The sequence below is a fragment of the Ascaphus truei genome, chromosome 4 (assembly GCF_040206685.1).
Source record: "Ascaphus truei isolate aAscTru1 chromosome 4, aAscTru1.hap1, whole genome shotgun sequence".
Taxonomy (NCBI): Eukaryota; Metazoa; Chordata; class Amphibia; order Anura; family Ascaphidae; genus Ascaphus; species Ascaphus truei.
In genome coordinates, this window is record NC_134486.1 from 54438305 (window position 1) to 54456811 (window position 18507).

Here is an 18507-nt window from a genome sequence, read left to right on the forward strand (position 1 = left end):
AGCTGAAACATGCTATAGTTTATCACCCTTTTGTGGCGCAATGACATTAGATTTACCTCTCATTTTCAAGTATCTCCTGGGCACTAAGTTACATTCATTAATTTGAAAGTGACTTTTTCTAAGATGTTTGCAATGGCCAATATCATGTCTGGAGTGCATTTAGACAGAAAGATGAGTTGAGGGACACAGGTAAATAGCTGAAGCAATGGGGTTATCGTTAGCAGAAGGAACAGCAACAACATTAATCAGTGAACCTTAAGACTATATGCAGGTTGCTGATGGTGATTCTTAAGAGATACGGTAAGTGCTGGGTACAGTGGGTGTTTAGATACCTTTCTTACAATAATGAATCAAGTTTTACAGGAACTTGGAGATATTGAGAATCTTTAAGTGCTGATAAAACTAGCGTTATTGTGATTAGTGGTTCTTGAATATAGTTACATATTAGATGAGGTTGAAAAAAGACGTACGTCCATCAAGTTGAACCTATGCTAAATTTAGACAACAGATACTTTATCCTATATCTATAATTACTTATTGATCCAGAGCAGTGATTCCCAACCGGGGATCCGCGGAACCCTGGGCTCCGTGGAGCAGTCCCAGGGGTTCCGCCTGGCCGCCCACACTCACCGCTGCCCCTGGCTCTGCCCCCTTCCGCTCTCCTCTCTCCTAGGATGGCGCATGCAGTCCTGCCGACTCAAGCCTCCTGCTGCCTGAGGTGCGGGATGGGAGAGAGCTTGGCCTGTGAGCTACGGGAGGAGGGGAAGAGGGGGATCCATGGTGTCTCTTCTTTAAAACTTTGCATGTGTGCAACGGGGGGGGGGGGGGGGGCGGGGGGAAAGAGAAGAGAGTCTGCTTCCTGCTGTAAACTTTGCTTGCGTGACAGTGTGTGTGACAGTGTGTGTGTGTGACAGTGTGTGTGAGTGACAGTGTGTGTGTGAGTGACAGTGTGTGTGTGAGTGACAGTGTGTGTGTGAGTGACAGTGTGTGTGTGAGTGACAGTGTGTGTGTGAGTGACAGTGTGTGTGTGAGTGACAGTGTGTGTGTGAGTGACAGTGTGTGTGTGAGTGACAGTGTGTGTGTGAGTGACAGTGTGTGTGTGAGTGACAGTGTGTGTGTGAGTGACACTGTGTGTGTGAGTGACAGTGTGTGTGTGAGTGACAGTGTGTGTGTGAGTGACAGTGTGTGTGTGAGTGACAGTGTGTGTGTGAGTGACAGTGTGTGTGTGAGTGACAGTGTGTGTGTGAGTGACAGTGTGTGTGTGTGTGTGTGACAGTGTGTGTGTGTGTGTGTGTGTGTGTGTGTGTGTGTGTGTGTGTGTGTGTGTGTGTGTGTGTGTGTGTGTGTGTGTGTGTGTGTGTGTGTGTGTAAGTGACAGTGTGTGTGTGTGTGTGTGTGTGTGTGTGTGTGTGTGTGTGTGTGTGTGTGTGTGTGTGTGTGTGTGTGTGTGTGTGTGTGTGTGTGTGTGTGTGTGTGTGTAAGTGACAGTGTGTGTGTGTGTGTGTGTGTGTAAGTGACAGTGTGTGTGTGTAAGTGACAGTGTGTGTGTGTGTGTAAGTGACAGTGTGTGTGTGTAAGTGACAGTGTGTGTGTGTGTGTGTGTGTGTGTGTGTGTGTGTGTGTGTGTGTGTGTGTGTGTGTGTGTGTGTGTGTGTGTGTGTGTGTGTGTGTGTGTGTGTGTGTGTGTGTGTGTGTGTGTGTGTGTGAAGGAGAGAGTGTGTGTGAGGAGGAGAGAGAAGGAGGGGGAGAGGAGAGAGGAGAAAGGAGGGAGGAGGGGGAGAGGAGGAGGAGAGAAGAGGATAGAGAGGAGGAGGAAGAGAAGAGGATAGAGAAGGGAGAGAGGAGAAGAGGATAGAGGAGGAAGAGAGGAGAAGAGGATAGAGGAGGGAGAGAGGGAGAGAGTGAGAGAGGGGGAGAGGGGATAGGAGGAGGGAGAGAGGAGGAGAGAGAAGGAGGGGGAGAGTAGGAGGGAGAGGAGAGAGAAGAAGAGGAGAGAGAAGGACAGAGAGAGGAGGAGGAGGGATAGGAGAGAGAAGGACTGAGAGAAAAGGGAGAGGGGATAGAGGAGGAGAGGAGGAGGGAGAGAGGAGGGAGAGAGGAGGAGGGAGTCAGGAGGAGGGGGAGAGAAGGAGAGAGAGGAGAGGGAAAGAGGATGGGGAGAGGAGGAGGAGGGGGAGAGGGAGAGGAGGAGGGGGAGGGAGAGATATCGATCGATTGGGGGGTGATGTGAGAGGCAGGGCGGGTGTGATGTGAGATGCAGGGCGGGTGTGATGTGAGATGCAGGGGGGGGGGTGATGTTTAAACCAAAATCATTACAAAATATATACACATTCTTTATTCAAAAGTACGAGTTAATTATTATTTATTACCCCTACTGCTTTACATGACTATTTAGTGATTTACCCTTATCGAACATGCGTCATCCAGATAGGGGTTCTCCGAAATACTTAAAGGGTTCCTCCAAACAAAAAAGGTTGGGAATCACTGATCCAGAGGAAGGCAAACAAAAAACCCAGAGTCATATCATCCAATGATATCTCATAAGGGGAAAAATAAATTCCTTTCTGACTCCAAGAATTGGCAATCAGATGAATCCCTGTGTCAACATCCTTCCCATGTATACTTATTTGGTACATCCCTGTATATCTTTCCTTTCTAAAAAGATGTCCAACCTGTTTTTGAAGAGAACTATTGTATCTGCCATCACAATCTCCATTGGTAATGAATTCCACATTTTAACTGCCCTTACTGTAAATAACCCTTTTCTTTGTTGCTGGTGGAATCTCCTTTCCACCAACCTTAAGGGATGACGCTGTGTCATTTGTACTGTCCGTGGGAATAGTTCTTTTGAAAGCTCCTTGTATTGTCCCTGAATATATTTGTATATAGTTATCATATCCCTTCTTAGACACCTCTTTTCTAAAGTAAATAAATCTAATTTAGCTAGCCTCTCATAAACCAGATTATCCACCCCATTTATTAATTTGGTGGCTCTTCTCTGCACTCTCTCTAGTTCCATAATGTACTTTCTAAGGAGTGGTGCCCAAAATTGTACTCCATATTCAAGGTGTGGTCTTACTAATGCTTTATAAAAGGGCATAATTATGTTTACTTCCCTTCCATCCATTGCCCATTTAATGCAAAATAAGATCTTGTTTGCCTTTGCTGTGACTGCATAACATTGGGCACTATTGCTAAGCATGCTGTCTACAAGCGTTCCTAAATCCTTCTCCATCAAAGATTCCCCCAAGTTATCACCTTTTAATTGGTAAATTGTCTATTTATTCTCTTCCCAAATGCATAATCTTACATTTATCTATATTAATCCTCATCTGCCATTTACCTGCCGAATTTTCAATCCAATTTTCTATCCAAGTCCTTCTGGAGAGAAATGCTGCTCTGATTCTACTACCTTATACAATTTAGTGTCATCAACAAAGATGGAGATATTGCCCTCTATGCCAACCTCAAGGTCATTAACATACAAGTTAAAAAGCAGGGGTCCCAGTACTGATCCTTGAAATACCACACACACACACACACACACACACACACACACACACACACACACACACACACACACACACACACACACACACACACACACACACACACACACACCTCTTAAATAGTATTTCTGTAGCAGGCTGGTACTTCACAAATGCTTAGATACCCTTTTATTTGGCTTCCGTTGAGGATCCCCTCACTTGTGCCAGCTGTCTTCTGGTTTAGACAGATGTCTGCTCCGCTTGGCTTCTGCTCTCGATCGACCTCCAAGGCTCCATTTAGCCAGCGTCCCTTTACTCGTATGGATCATTGACTGGCTCCTGGTCACCACCGGTCAGTCCTGAAATCCCTCAGGCTCCAGCAGCACACTGAGACAGGGGCTGCAGCAGCTTATTGAGACAGGGGCACTTCTCTCTAGAGTCTCTGTCTCTCTGATCTCCTTGTGCTCCCCTCTCAACTTCTCCATCCCTGCATCCCCTGGATACACCAACCTCTGATTCTGTGCAATCAGCCAATCTCAGCAGCAGGGGTTTCTGGGAGTTGTAGACCTTCTGCTTCTGCTCTGTCATTGGCTTTTTCCTAGCTGCATTTACCAGAGAGGAACACAGCCAGGGGGCAGCATGCAAACATATCTGTATAATATCAAAGGGGTTACTCTCACCCTGCTGAAAACATTGATGATACCATCAATCTGATTCAAATATACATATACAGCTGAACCCCGTTAGAACGCGGTCCTCTGGGTCCACCCGTTACGACCGTGTTATAACCAGAATCGCGATACAAAAATGGCCGTCGTGATCAGACTCAGGGATTCTGCGTCCACTGGAGGGGGGGAGCTGGGATAACTCTGCCAGCTCTCCCTGAAGCTGGCATCGCATGCAGCATTACCCGGCATCTGCCGCAGCAGCTGCTCTGTGTCCTGTGCAGAGAAGCTGTGAGTTTGCGAGAGGGGGGGGGAGGTTCTCACGGAGTCTGGGCTGGGATGTCAGCTGTGTGTGTGAGTCCCCAGCGAGGAACTAGCTCCCTTCTCTCCTCCCCCCAGTGGAGGTACAGGGAGGGAGGGAGGTGTGTGTATTTGGTGATGTGCAGGAAGGGGGGACATGATGGGCAGGGGTGATGTGATGAGCAGGGGGGGTGGGATGCGATATGCAGGGGGGGGGTGTGCAGGAAGTGGGGTTATGTGCAGACACGGGGATGTGATGTGCAGGGGGTGATGTGCTTGCAGGGATGAGATGATCAGGCAGTGGGATGTGATGTGCAGGAAGGGCTGATGTGCAGGCAGTGGGATGTGATGTGCAGGCAGGGGGATGTGATGTGCAGAAAGGGGTGATGTGCAGGCTGGGGGGAGATGTGCACTCTGCGGGGAGATGTGCAGGCAAGGGGATGTGATGTGCAGGCAGGGGGATGTGATGTGCAGGCTGGAGGTTGTAATGTGCAGGCTGGGTGATGGGATGGGCAGGCTGGGGGATGTGATGCACAGGGTGGGGGGGTGATGTGCAGGCAGGGGGATGTGACGTGTGAGAAGGGGTGATGTGCAGGCTGGGGGGGGGGGTGATGTGCAGGCAGGGGGATGTGATGTGCAGGAAGGGGGGATGTGATGTGCAGGAAGGGGGGATGTGATGTGCAGGGGAGTATTGTGTGTCCGTCCGTCCATTAGCAATAAAGCTTTTAAAAAACGGGCGCCATGCTCTCACCGCGTTATAAGCGGATCTGCATTGTAGCGGTTCGCGCTATAACAGAGTGGAGCTGTATTAACAATAACCGCACGTAACATTTTGAAACAAAAAATTGATCCTCTCTATGCACCGATCAATACAGGAGCAGGTGAAGTCATATTTACAAACTCCACATGACACTATTTCCACGTACTTAAAAATGCAACACAAAAAATAACTATGTAGATCACCGTTCCGCTTTGATGTATCCAGGACAAAAAAACTACACAAAACATAACACAAACATTCCCAGCCAGCTCAAACTCCTACACCCACCACATCATGAATATATATTTATGTCAAAAAGAGTGCTACTGGGCGTGACAAATGTATACACAAAAGACAGGGGTGCCCAATGCTACATCCAATTGACAAAACATATAAAGTAATAAGTATAAAGTTTAAATACTTCAATAATAATAATATTTACTTGGTTATTTAGTTACACCTTTGGCCAAAGCGTCATAAGCCTGCATACCACGTCAAGGTATAACCAAAATTAATGCAGGTCCTACACTACACTGTGAACCCTTCCTTTTACCTCTGTATGAGGGGAAAGAACCATAGTAGATCCTGTTCTTTGCAGCAAAGTGAAAAGACCTCCCACGTAAATAAAGGTGAGGAGGAGTGAGCTCTGGGGGAGGTGCCACCTACCTCCATACAACTGTTACCAGTCAGAAATTGATTAACACACACATTCCCAGGCAGCTTAAACTCCTTCACCCACCCCATCATGAATATATTTATGTCAAAAAGAGTGCTACTGGGCGTGGCAAATGTATACACAAAATATTTTAACTTTATACTTATTACTTTATAGGTTTTGTCAATTGGCTGTAGCATTGGGTACCCCTGTCTTTTGTGGCCAAACATAACTTTCATTAAATTAAATTACCATATTTCCCACGTACACCTGATTTACACATCATAGGGGTCACCCGTCTTGGTATCCCACCCAACTTCAGCAGACACCCCAAGGGAATCATAAATTAAGCGCATAGGTGGCCTAGTCTCCCTTCTGGGTTGTGGAGGGTAAACCTGTAGTTCTATTTGTACTCTGACTGGTCTTTCTTTTGGCCCTGACTCGATGAACAACTCGTGGTCAGTTCTGTTTGCACTATGGCTTTGTTCAAGACCACTTGGGTTTTGGCTGGCCTCAACCTCATCCTCACTCACAAGTGAAGTTAAGGGGAAAAATTCCTCAGCTTCAGCTTCCAGGTCTGGGCTGGCAGCCCATTATATGTCCTGGGACAAATCATGCTATGTTGCAGAGAACCACTGGGAAGGCCCCGTATCACTGGAGTCCATAATATTGGATAAATGCCCCAACATTCCTTCCTCCTCAGAGTCATCACTTTCCCTTCTAGCCAGGGCATCGTGTGTATGTATGTGTATATGTGTGTACCTCAGTAACTTCCCCTCGTTGTCAGGAGTCAATTGACTGATGTATCAGAGTGAGCAGAGTGAGGCGATCTCGGCGGAGGGTACGGAACAGTGGATATACAGTGTGGATGGATCCATCGGACATCAGGAGCGGGCGGGATCTGTAGTCTGATCCTGCATGGGTGGAGAGAGAGAGAGAGAGAGAGAGAGAGAGAGAGAGAGAGAGAGAGAGAGAGAGAGAGAGAGAGAGAGAGAGAGAGAGAGAGAGAGAGAGAGAGAGAGAGAGATGTGAGGGGGAATCTGAAGTCTCCACAATGTCTGGAGTTGAGGGTGCGGTCAGAGACCTTTTTTTATCCTTTAACCTTAAATTTCTCCTTATCCTTTTAAAAAGCAACAACTTGAAGGCGCTTCTACCTTTCTTGCCACTAACTCCCCACCAAATTTCACACAAATACATTCTTTCCTCTTTGAGTTACAGGGAATAAAACTTCCCATGTTAAACTATAGGCTACAAAATTTTAAACACACGTAATTTTGTCTCCCCTGAAATTAAAAAATGACTGAACAGATTGTGCTCAAACTTTAGACAAAGATTCACCAAGCAAATCCCAAATTTTAGACAGATTGGTCCATTTATGAGTTATTTGGAACTGAAATAGGGGGGTTATAATGGAAGTCTCAATCAAACTTTATAGCGCATCCATAATATATATATATATATATATATATATATTGTATGTTTTTTTATTCCTTTTCTGTAAACAAGCACTGTACACTTTTCATATATTAAATCTAAAATGTAATAAGTACTGTCTTTGGGCTCTAATTGAACATAGTATATTTTTAGAGAGATTAATTGCATTTTTGGACATATTTTGCTACATTGGATTTTTTGTATTAATTGCATATTTTTCCAGTAATCAGGTGACCATTGACTTCTAAGGATAAGATCTTACATTATTCTCGGTGGTGGCAGCGTAATTGAGGTGTAGTGTGACGCTTGTTGTGGAGCTATTGCTCATTTTTAGTGCCCTGCGGGGAGGTGAATCAGCTGAACAGCTGCATGTTTTAACCCCTTTCACATGCACATAGGTGTGGCATACGTGACAAGGAGCATTTAGAAGCTTGATTTAAAATAGAAGTTGTCACATAACGGGGTTAGACCAGTCACTTCGGGATCATATTCACCAGGCAGAACACAGGAGTTAATAAATTAAGTAATTTATTAGGAACAGAAAAGTTTGGATCCGCTCTCACGCGCGGCGCACTTTTCTCACGCGCGGCGCGCGCACACACACACGTGATGACATGCACCGCTCCCCAGCTGCGTGGCAAGTATTCAATTAGCCCACTTGTCTCCAGCAGCCAATCCATGCCTCCGCTCCGCCTCCTTTGCTACTGGTTCCAGGTTCCCATAAATACCTCTTGTAGCCTTGAGCTACTATGTCCGTTGTGCCCTGCTCCTTGTCGTGTGTTTTTCTTGCAGTTAACCCTTCGTGTACCGAACCGGCTTGTCTTTGGAATATCTCTGGCTATTGACCCCGGCTTACCCTCAACTCTGCTGATCTCTCCAACCCAGACCACGGCTATACGGACATCTACTATTCTGGCCTCTCCAACCCCAGACCACGGCTAACGGACTTTGACTATTCTGAACTCTATACTCCAAGACCTCGGCAAGTATCGACTAACCCACTCTCTCCAACCCAGACTCGGCTACGTTTGACAATCCGCCTGCCAGGCACACTTCCGCTGCTGTAGGTGCGTGGTTTTCTACCTCCCCACCTCAGTACCGGGGTCCTGTCTTGCTCATGGGCAGCGCAAGCGTTACATGATGTAAATCAACTCCCCCTTCTTGCAAGTCCTGTGTGTGGAAGCATTCCCCTCCTCCACAAAGATCCACCGAAGACAGACTCCGTAGGCGGAACAACCATAGAAGAAAGGAACACAGGGCGCACCAAGGGTGAAGATAAAATGTATTGTACAGACAAATAAAGCAAGTGAGAACTTACATATATGATGTCTGTAGTTCAGTGGGTTCGTAAAACGATGTGTCCAAGCTGCCTTGTTGCTGGCTAGGGAGCTTGGAGACAGTGTAGTACTCAAGGCATTAGATTCCGCGTGCTGGGATCAGCTGGTGCCTCGGCGCTGATCTGCTTCTTCCGGGTTTGAGTAGCCCGTATGCTGCAGTCTGATGCATCTCCTTAGCTGCCTGATTTTAAAATGTCTTCCTCGACACACAGGGCAGTTAACACAGGACAACTCTGATGCTGTACCACAACGTGTTTGACACACTGCTTCATGAGGAACACATAACAGTAGCAAAAAGGCACAAACCACAATCATACCATACGCAATATGGGGGAAACTCTCAGGAACTCTGCCAAAGTGAGTTTACCCTGAGCAAAGATAATCTTAATCAAAGGGGTCTCCCGACCCGGATAGGTTCTGCGGGGAGAACAGCCAACTTCCAAGGCTAGTTGCCGCCAATAGAGTTCAGAGCACTGAGACCTCTCCATGGTCTCCTAGGTGCATAAACAAGGGGTCTCTGGATGGCGAGACTGACCCTCAACAGTTTTCGAAGTCCAAGTCGGCACACTAGTACAGTTTCTCGGTTGCCATTCAGAACCATGGAAAGCTGAGTGCCCACAAATCAGCGCCGACAAAGCTGATGCTCTTCCTCGCGTAGCCGAATGAAGTTCCAGGAGCACCACTGGGCCTGGGGCTCTGCTGCCGGTGAAGAACGATACTCCTGCATTGGAGTGGGTATCTTCCTGAGATGAAGGCTGCCCCAACCCCCGCAACACTTCAATTCTCCATGGTACACACCACCAGTGCCCACACAATGGACCAGCCCTCATATCTGTATATGCCGTTACACGGCCATTGTCCCTGGTCCAGGCATAAAATGGATTCAACAGGAATCCATTTAGATACAGGGCTTAACATGCACAGTCGAAAACAATTTACTAACCAGGGTTTGTTTGTTTTTCACCCAGGAGTGAAAAGTCAACCCTTGCTGTAGGGTAACTGTATTGACAGACAGAGGCAGCATGCAGTCTTAACCTTTATTTTAGGTGTCATGCTCCCCTGCAATCACAGAAGTATTAACAGGATTGTTGTTAGTTTAAAAAACATCCAGCACTGCAAAACAAGTAGTTAACAATAAGTAACTAGCATAATCAGAATATTTGAAAGACAAATAAATGTCACAGTAGATCCATTGTTCCCTTTAAAATCAGGAATTTCAGTATTTGAACAGACCATTGTTCGTCCTTACAATGATCACATTACCAAGAAGAACTTGTAGTTACTGTATGTACTGAAATGAGTTTTAAAAAGAACTGTTGGGCAAATGAAAGTTCCAGGAGCTGCAGATTATTTACTCCCAATAACCCAGCTCGTTATGAAGGAGTGGGAAATCAATGATTACCTGCACTTTGTCTTTTTTTGTCTCACTGTACCTTGACCTAAGCACGTTGATATACAAGGCGAGTTACAGACCTGTTTCACTCATCTAAACCTCAGATGAACCTTCAGAGAGACGCATCTGGCACAACTCCCTTTACCTGAGAAGAAGCAGAGCCCTTTACACACATGGCTGAAGAATTAAACTCGATTGAGTTAAAACACAAAACTGGCCTTGAAAATAATGGATTTGTTTCTGACCAGGGGTATGATGGAAAGGAGAGTGAGAGCAGAAGAAACAGTCAGTCTGAGCCCTCTCAAGACCACAGTATTGGAATCAATGGCACATCACCTGAAGAGACCGTGGCTTTGAGGCCTTACGCTGGAATGCCCAAAGATGTCCTCCTTCAGTTCTCTCGTCAGGCACGCTACAGAGTGACTCGAGAGATTCTTTTTTGGCTCAGCATTGCAGCTACAATAGTGATTGTGGCTGCCACAATAGCAATCATAGCTCTCTCTCCAAAGTGTCTGGTTTGGTGGCAAAGCAGTCCTATTTATCAAATCTATCCCAAGTCTTTTAAAGACAGTAACAATGATGGAGCTGGTGACCTCAAAGGTAATTGTCTCTAGTTTAAATAACTGTTTTTGGTATGGAATGTAGATGGTTTTCTTTTAACCAAAAGAGTGTTTTGCAGATAAAAAAGGATGCCAAACGCACACATCTAGTACAAGGAGTCCAGTGGGGGGCATTTATTGCATATATAAAAGAGCTATGGGGTTGCACAACATTTTAGGAGACAGAAAATACCTTCCTGAGATGACTGAGGAAGTGATTTTCTGTGCCCCAAAATGTTGTGCATCCTCATAGCTTTTATATATGCAATAGATGGCTCCTTGCACTAGATGTGTACATTTGGCTTCACTTTCTTGCATGATACAGCATACTTGTGACCGGTTTCTGGGGATCCTGCCTTAAAGAGGACCACACAGCACCCTCAAACGACTGATGGATGTGGGAGTGCAGGACAAATACACATTTTTCTGGACTATAAAATTCAGATAACCTTAAAACGTAAATTAAAATGTGAGCTAAATACCGGGGTTTCACTGAAAGTTGCATTTCAAAAGCTTTCATATAGGGTGTAAGGGACCTTACATGCAAATTAAACCAGAACACTGCAAACACTACAGTGCATTTGTTAGACTTACACAATATCTTATTGCGTCTGTTTTGCAACATAGTACCTACTTTAACCAGTAATATGCTAATTTGGTTGGATATCCAAAACCGGTTATTTAGGCTACTTAGTGGACATGTCTGCATAATGGCACTTCTAAATGTTACAATGCCAAATCAGTCTCTGTAAAATAAATGATGTAAGAGGTTTTTTTTCTCTTTGCAGCACAGGGAATAACGATGAGGAACAGGTCTTATTGTGCTGAAGCGTTGCATATGAAATTACATTATGCTCCCAGTTAGATTTACAGTGCAAAAGCAAAATATAGAACTCATTGCATGCACACTTATAAAGCATTGATGAGGACCCGGCAATCATTTTAACCATGTTGTAGCTTTTACAAATTGGTTATAAAACTATAATGTGGTAACAGTTATTGTTAATTCCAGAGAAGATATTGAGGCATACAAGTGACAACGATCTTGATCATTCATTGACATGAACCATTAATGACCAGAGTCGAATTGCAATGCAATGGTCTTCGTGTTTCTCTGGCATCAAAAGAGTTAATTACTCTGGAGTATCTAATTCCACTTACTAAATAATGGAAGAAACATCAAACATTTGGCTCTCTCACATACACATGTATACAGTATACACATGTCCTAAAGCTTGCTTTTGTTCACTGGTAACTTATTAGCTGCTGAGGAGACAGCAATCATGTAAAATTCTTTTAAGGGATCTTGTGTTGTAGAATGAAAGCCAAGAATTCATTAAACTAAATGAAAATTATCCCTATAATTGCATGTATCTAAACAATGTATTTTCTTATGTTTTTTTTCCATGTCCTTGGCAAAGAAGCACATTTTAAGAAACCAAGACAGTGAATTATTTATAACAATGGGCTGGTAGTTTTATGACGTAATGGTGCAACCATATTTATGTATATATTTATATCTTTATTTACATAGCGCCCACAGTGCACTAAACACTTTAAAACAAACAAAACCATACAGGGAATTATAATTCAATGACTGCAACAAACAAAATCAGACAACAGTAAAGGAAATTCCTCCCCCTGTAGAGCTTACAATCTAAGTTGAATGTAAAGCAAAAGTACTTTATGTATAATATGTTTTTCTTATATAGCACTGACAGCCAACACACAAAAATATTGCCGGGACTATGAGTACCTGCCCCAGAATGCTTACAATTTAATTTTGGTGCCTACCCCAAAGAGCTTACACACTATTTTTGGTGGTCACAAGCAGAGCCGAGACAGCGATTTGAACCATATTCAACACCTGTAAAGGCAGTAACATTATCACAAACTTACACCATCAGCCCATTTATTCTTTTTAGTGCCAATGCATTATAAGTGTTATATATAATTTATTATCAACCTCAATTACCATGGAGGGAGCAAATGTGTTATCTTTGCCATATCATATCACATATTTTAAAGGCACATCTGAAAAATTGATTTGACCAATAAATCCACAAAAAAACAACATTGCATTCATCAATCTGAATGAAGAAAAATAGAGAATAATGTAATGCTATTGGCAATGTTGGGTACATGCAAGAGAGTACATTACACGGTGGTTTCATGCAGAAGTGCATGTGACATTCCTCTCTTAAATGGTTTTAGCAGCGATACAAAATGTATGGAGATCTTATTGATTAAATGCTCAGCAAAACCAATGTGTAATTGCATGACCTTCGTGGTGTGCTTACATTGAAAAGCCATTTCATGATGAATTCTCTGCAGGCTCAACCTCTCCAGTGCCAGGAAAGCCTGCGACGCAGGCCTGTGCCCTAGATGATGAGAATCAGGATTGATTCCATTATTAAAAACATTCAATTCATATTCTTACTAGTAAGTGATTTGTAAAATAGAAATACTTATATACATGAATATATTCCAGGACAGGATACATTTCTTGTGTTCATTTCACCATTCTAGAGAAACATTCCCATTATTATTTGGTTTACTTGCAATAATGAATATGATATTAATGGGGCAAAACAACTAAAAGAACTGTCATACTGATATGACTGTTAGCGGTCCTGCACCTGGTAGTACTAGGGTTGCAAGGTGTCCAGTATTGAACTGGACTGTCCTGTATTTGGACACTGTCCAGTAAAAAAAATAGAGGTAATACCTGACATGTATGTGTACGGTATTAACTCTCTGGACATACAGTAATGAACTGACCGGCTTGGGGGGCCGCGGGATTTCCCTGAGCAGAGCTGTTGCTAGGGGGCTTGGCAGTATCCTCCATGCTGATAGGCTCCATTACTGAGCAGCAGCCCATCAGGAGGTGATGTCAGGAGTCCTGGTGGTTGGGCAGAGGGGAGGAAATAGCATGGAGCAGTGTGCGTGTGTCTTGTGCATGTGTGTGTGTCTTGTGCCTCGAGCATGTGTGTTTGTTTGTGTGTGTATGTCTCGAGCATGTTGCACCTTTCACCATTGTATCCAGTACTTTTGGAGAAGCACCTGGCAACCCTACCTGCTACAGTTAAGAAAAATGATGTATTTCTTGTGATAAATAGCTCCTTTAAACCATTACATGTTGGAGGGGCAGGCAATGCACAATAAAGCAATATATTCCAAGCCAACTGAGAACATGAGTGTGATGATACTGCCAACATTCTCAGGATCGGATTATATATATATATATATATATATATATATATATATATATATGATACGAACCAATCCAAAGACCAGTAAAGAGACAGCAGACCGCACGGGGTTAATCCAAAAGTCTATATTCACAACATGAAATACACGTAAGCCAACGTTTCGGTCCCACAGAGAGACCTTCCTCAGGGCCGTGGTAGATTTTACCAGATTGGAGTCCGGAAAAAACGAGACAGCACACAGTCCAGTAGTTCCAATGAAGTTGTATTCAAAGTAACATGGCACCACCTCCAACGTTTCGGTCCACTCAACGTGACCTTCCTCAGGGACGTGCAATAAGTGAATGCTAATCCACCCCCTTATATACCCAAACAAATCAAAATTAAAATGAACTCACCCGTGTAGGGGCAACATAGCCCGCGAAACCGCGCCGCTGTGACACGCATGCAAATGCTGGAACGCATCGCCATCTTGGATTTGTTAACCTGAAACATCCTGTAAAACTATGGTGGCCTCAATGATCTGCCCGTAGGCACGTTCGCGCATGCGCGGGCTCCTCATGCCGTGACCCGCAGTGTACTGCTGGAACGCAACGCCATGTTGTATCCAGTGATCTTGTATATTAACCTGGCTACGGTGGCCCGAATGGTGCTTATTAGCCTCTATGGTGGCGGTTCGCGCATGCGCACACCTCCCCGCGCAACTCATTGAGCAAACTACAATACCACGCAAGATCTAAGCTATCCTTTAGCTTGCCCCATTAAGCACATAAGGGCGCCCATATACTGACATAGCCTTAGGGACACATATGTGATTCTGGTAAAAAATGCCTAAACTCTATGATAAAAGGCACCTAGCAAATGGGAACGTTGCAGGAAGCTCTGATACATAGGCACAATAAAGCTTATTATGTTGTATGTAGTTATTTGTTTGAAACTATACTCAAAAGGACCCGTTCCAGCATGAGAACGCATGGCACACACAGCAAACATACACAAACCAATTAAATAACAAACATGTGATGTGCTGTGTGCAACACAGTGAGGTATATTGTTATTAATGTCCCACTATAATAAATACTATAACTACAATGACTGAAAGTCTAAAATCGAAAACCAGATACCATATATGGTCAAACTAATCTCTTCAAAAATAATGAGACTAGTGGCTTACAGCATATATGACTAATGAGACAAATTGTGATGGACAAGAGTATGTCTATCCGGAGCCAATATTCACATTGTACTCCGTAAGCAAAATTCTGTCCTAGGGACAGCTTGTGACCGACAAGACATATTTAAACGACATGTCAGATGTTTTGCAGTCTCAGATACAACATATAATATCTACGATCTCGAAGCGGGACATCGTGAACAATCTTGATGCACACACCTAACCCATAAGGTGATAAAGTGAAAATGACAATACAAGGGCACATAAAGGAATAACACATGTAGTCGTAATGCAGAAATATTACAAAAGGAACATTGACATGCAAAAGCACACAACCACAAAACAGTAAACAATAGTTCAGCAACACAAAATATCACAGTCCTAATTTCATTCATAAGAAACATCCTAAAGAAAAATCTTCGTTTAAGCCAAAAGGGGCCACTGTTTTTAATTCAAAGATGTGTCTCGCCTCACTTTGCAACAAAAGTTTGTTTCTATCACCCCCTCGTGTGGGCGCTCGGACCTGTGAGATTGGCATGCACCTAAATGTTGCCAATGAATGTTTAAAGTCCCTGAAATGTTTGGCGAAAGGGAGACATTTGAACTCCAAATCTTTGGCATCTGTAGATAATGCTTTACGAATAGTTGAACGATGGATGGCTATGCGTTCTTTAAGCATTCGCACTGTCTTCCCAATATAGAGTAGACCACAGGGACATCTAATCAAATATATAACAAATTTTGATTCACAATTCAGGTGTTGGTGAATTTTGATTTTGGTCCCATTGTGTGGATGGCAATAGAAAGACCCCACCTGCATGTATTGGCAATTCGTGCACCCTTTGCATCTGTAGGCCCCAGGTTTTTGGGATAACCAGGTTTTGTCCCTGCTATATTTGTCAGCTGGATCAGCTTGCGTGATCATGTCCCCAATTGACGGATCACGGCGAAAACAAAACAAGGGGGGGTTCACGGAAAAATTTACCAATTTTGTCATCATTGGCCAATACATGCCAATTGTCCCTAATGCCACGTTGTATGCATGGGGACGCCGTGCTGAATGTGCTTATAACATTAAATCTTGAGCTGTTTGTTTGTTCTCCCAATTCGGTGTTAGGACAATCCACAATGTCCAAACGGATCACTCGATCCAGTGCATCTTTGACGTCGACCGGATTATAACCTCGCTCTAGGAACCTATTAGCCATATTGATAAGAGCAGGTTCCAACTCATTAAGATCACTAGTGATTCGCTTCACTCGTAGTAATTGTGAATACGGGAGCCCCTTCTTCAACGGGGCCGGGTGGTGGCTTGTGGCATAGAGCAGTGTGTTCTTGTCAGTTGTTTTTTGATATAGCCTTGTGGCCAATTTGTCGCCTGCTTTGTATACCATCGTGTCCAAGAATGGAATTTCAAGTTCACTGTAACACAGCGTAAAACGTATCTTTGATGGGATATCGTTGAGACGGTTCACAAAGTCCTGCAATTCCACGGCAGAGCCACTCCAAACAATAAAAATATCATCAATGTAGCGTAAAAACTTTCTGATGTACTGTGCATTGGGCGCATCGCATAAGATGTGGGTTTGCTCATACATGTCCATGTAAAGGTTCGCATATGATGGGGCCATGTTTGAGCCCATGGCTGTCCCACTGAGTTGGAGATAATATGAATTTTCAAACCTAAAGAAATTTTTGTTTAGGATGACTTCTATCAGGAGTAGTAAAAATTCAGACGGTGGTCCAGTCTGCAACGTGCTTGTTATCAACTTTCTCCTGATTGCCTCCAACCCCTCTTTGTGCGGAATGTTCGTATATAAACTTGCTACATCAAGGGTAGCCAATATGCACCCAGATGGATTAAATGCTAGATCGTTAATATGCTCCATGAAGTTGGTAGTGTCCTTGACAAATGTAGCCATGCCCGCCACCAACGGTTGTAAATAGAAATCAACGTATTGTGAAATCGGATGGCATAGTGATGTCCGAGCCGAGATGATTGGTCGACCTGGCGGGTGTGTTGTAGACTTGTGAATCTTGGGGATCGTGTACATGACAGGTATTCTAGGGTGCTGCTGGGTAAGGAAACCGCCGGTATCTTCCGAAATCCATCCATTGGATATGCCCATTTTTATTATGGCATCGATTTCCCCTTTGTACGCCACAGTGGGATCCTTCCCCAACTGTTTGTACGTTTCAGTGTCTCCCAGTTGGCGCAACACCTCTTCTCTGTAGTAAAGATAATCCAAAATGACGATTCCGCCACCTTTATCGGCGGCCCGGATGATGATATTCTTGTTGTTTCTTAGGCACTTGAACGCCAGTCTTTCTTCATTCGTCAGGTTGAAGAAGCTGGTTTTCTGCGTCTTAATCTTGCTTCTTGTAGCTTTACCTAGAAGGTTCATAAATGTTGCAATACTGGGATTAGACACCTGTGGATCAAACGTACTGCGTGGCTTGAAGTGGGATCTTGTGTATTCAGGTGCTTGGTTGGCTTCTGATTTTGAAAAGAAGTCCTTAAGTTTAAGGTGTCTGTTTAATTTAAAGAGGTCCACTTCCCACTTGAATGGGTCTTGCTTATACGTTGGCACAAAGCCAAGACCTTTGTGTAAAACATTTACCTCCGCCGACGAGAGGGTGTGTTTGGAAAGATTAAAAATTACCGTCTCCTGGGTTGTTGTCTTGGACCTCTCCCCCTGTTTGGGTGGCGCTCCGGATATCAGCGTCTTTCGGCCTCCTCGCCTGATTTTCCTCCGGCATCTCCGACTCCTATAGGCGGTTTGGCTCTCCCGTCCGGGCCTTGTCCTAAAAAAGAAGGTTCTGCAGACATGTTGTCACTGACAGTGTCCGCGGCGTCTGAGAAGTCCGTATCACTGGTGTTATACCCAGGCTTTCTATATCCCCCCCGTCTTCGGCGGGACTGGCCCCTCTGTTGACCTTGCGCACCTGTGGGTGGATCACTTAACCCCAGCAACCATCTGTATACCTTGCGATCCTTATAATCTGACTCAACAACTTTGAGTTTCTCTCTTTTATACTTAATGAGAACAAGAAACAAATAACTACATACAACATAATAAGCTTTATTGTGCCTATGTATCAGAGCTTCCTGCAACGTTCCCATTTGCTAGGTGCCTTTTATCATAGAGTTTAGGCATTTTTTACCAGAATCACATATGTGTCCCTAAGGCTATGTCAGTATATGGGCGCCCTTATGTGCTTAATGGGGCAAGCTAAAGGATAGCTTAGATCTTGCGTGGTATTGTAGTTTGCTCAATGAGTTGCGCGGGGAGGTGTGCGCATGCGCGAACCGCCACCATAGAGGCTAATAAGCACCATTCGGGCCACCGTAGCCAGGTTAATATACAAGATCACTGGATACAACATGGCGTTGCGTTCCAGCAGTACACTGCGGGTCACGGCATGAGGAGCCCGCGCATGCGCGAACGTGCCTACGGGCAGATCATTGAGGCCACCATAGTTTTACAGGATG

The 18507-nt window shown here is 44.3% G+C and overlaps 1 protein-coding gene across 1 annotated transcript in view; it reads left to right on the plus strand.

Moving 5' to 3' along the window:
- Positions 1 to 9995: 9995 nt before the first annotated feature.
- Positions 9996 to 18507, plus strand: part of SLC3A1 (solute carrier family 3 member 1) — a 37562-nt gene continuing 29050 nt past the window's right edge. Inside the window, exon 1 of the mRNA XM_075595791.1 lies at positions 9996 to 10632. Coding sequence (XP_075451906.1) covers positions 10206 to 10632 — 427 coding nt within the window. The 5' untranslated portion in view covers positions 9996 to 10205. The remainder of the gene's footprint in view (positions 10633 to 18507) is intronic.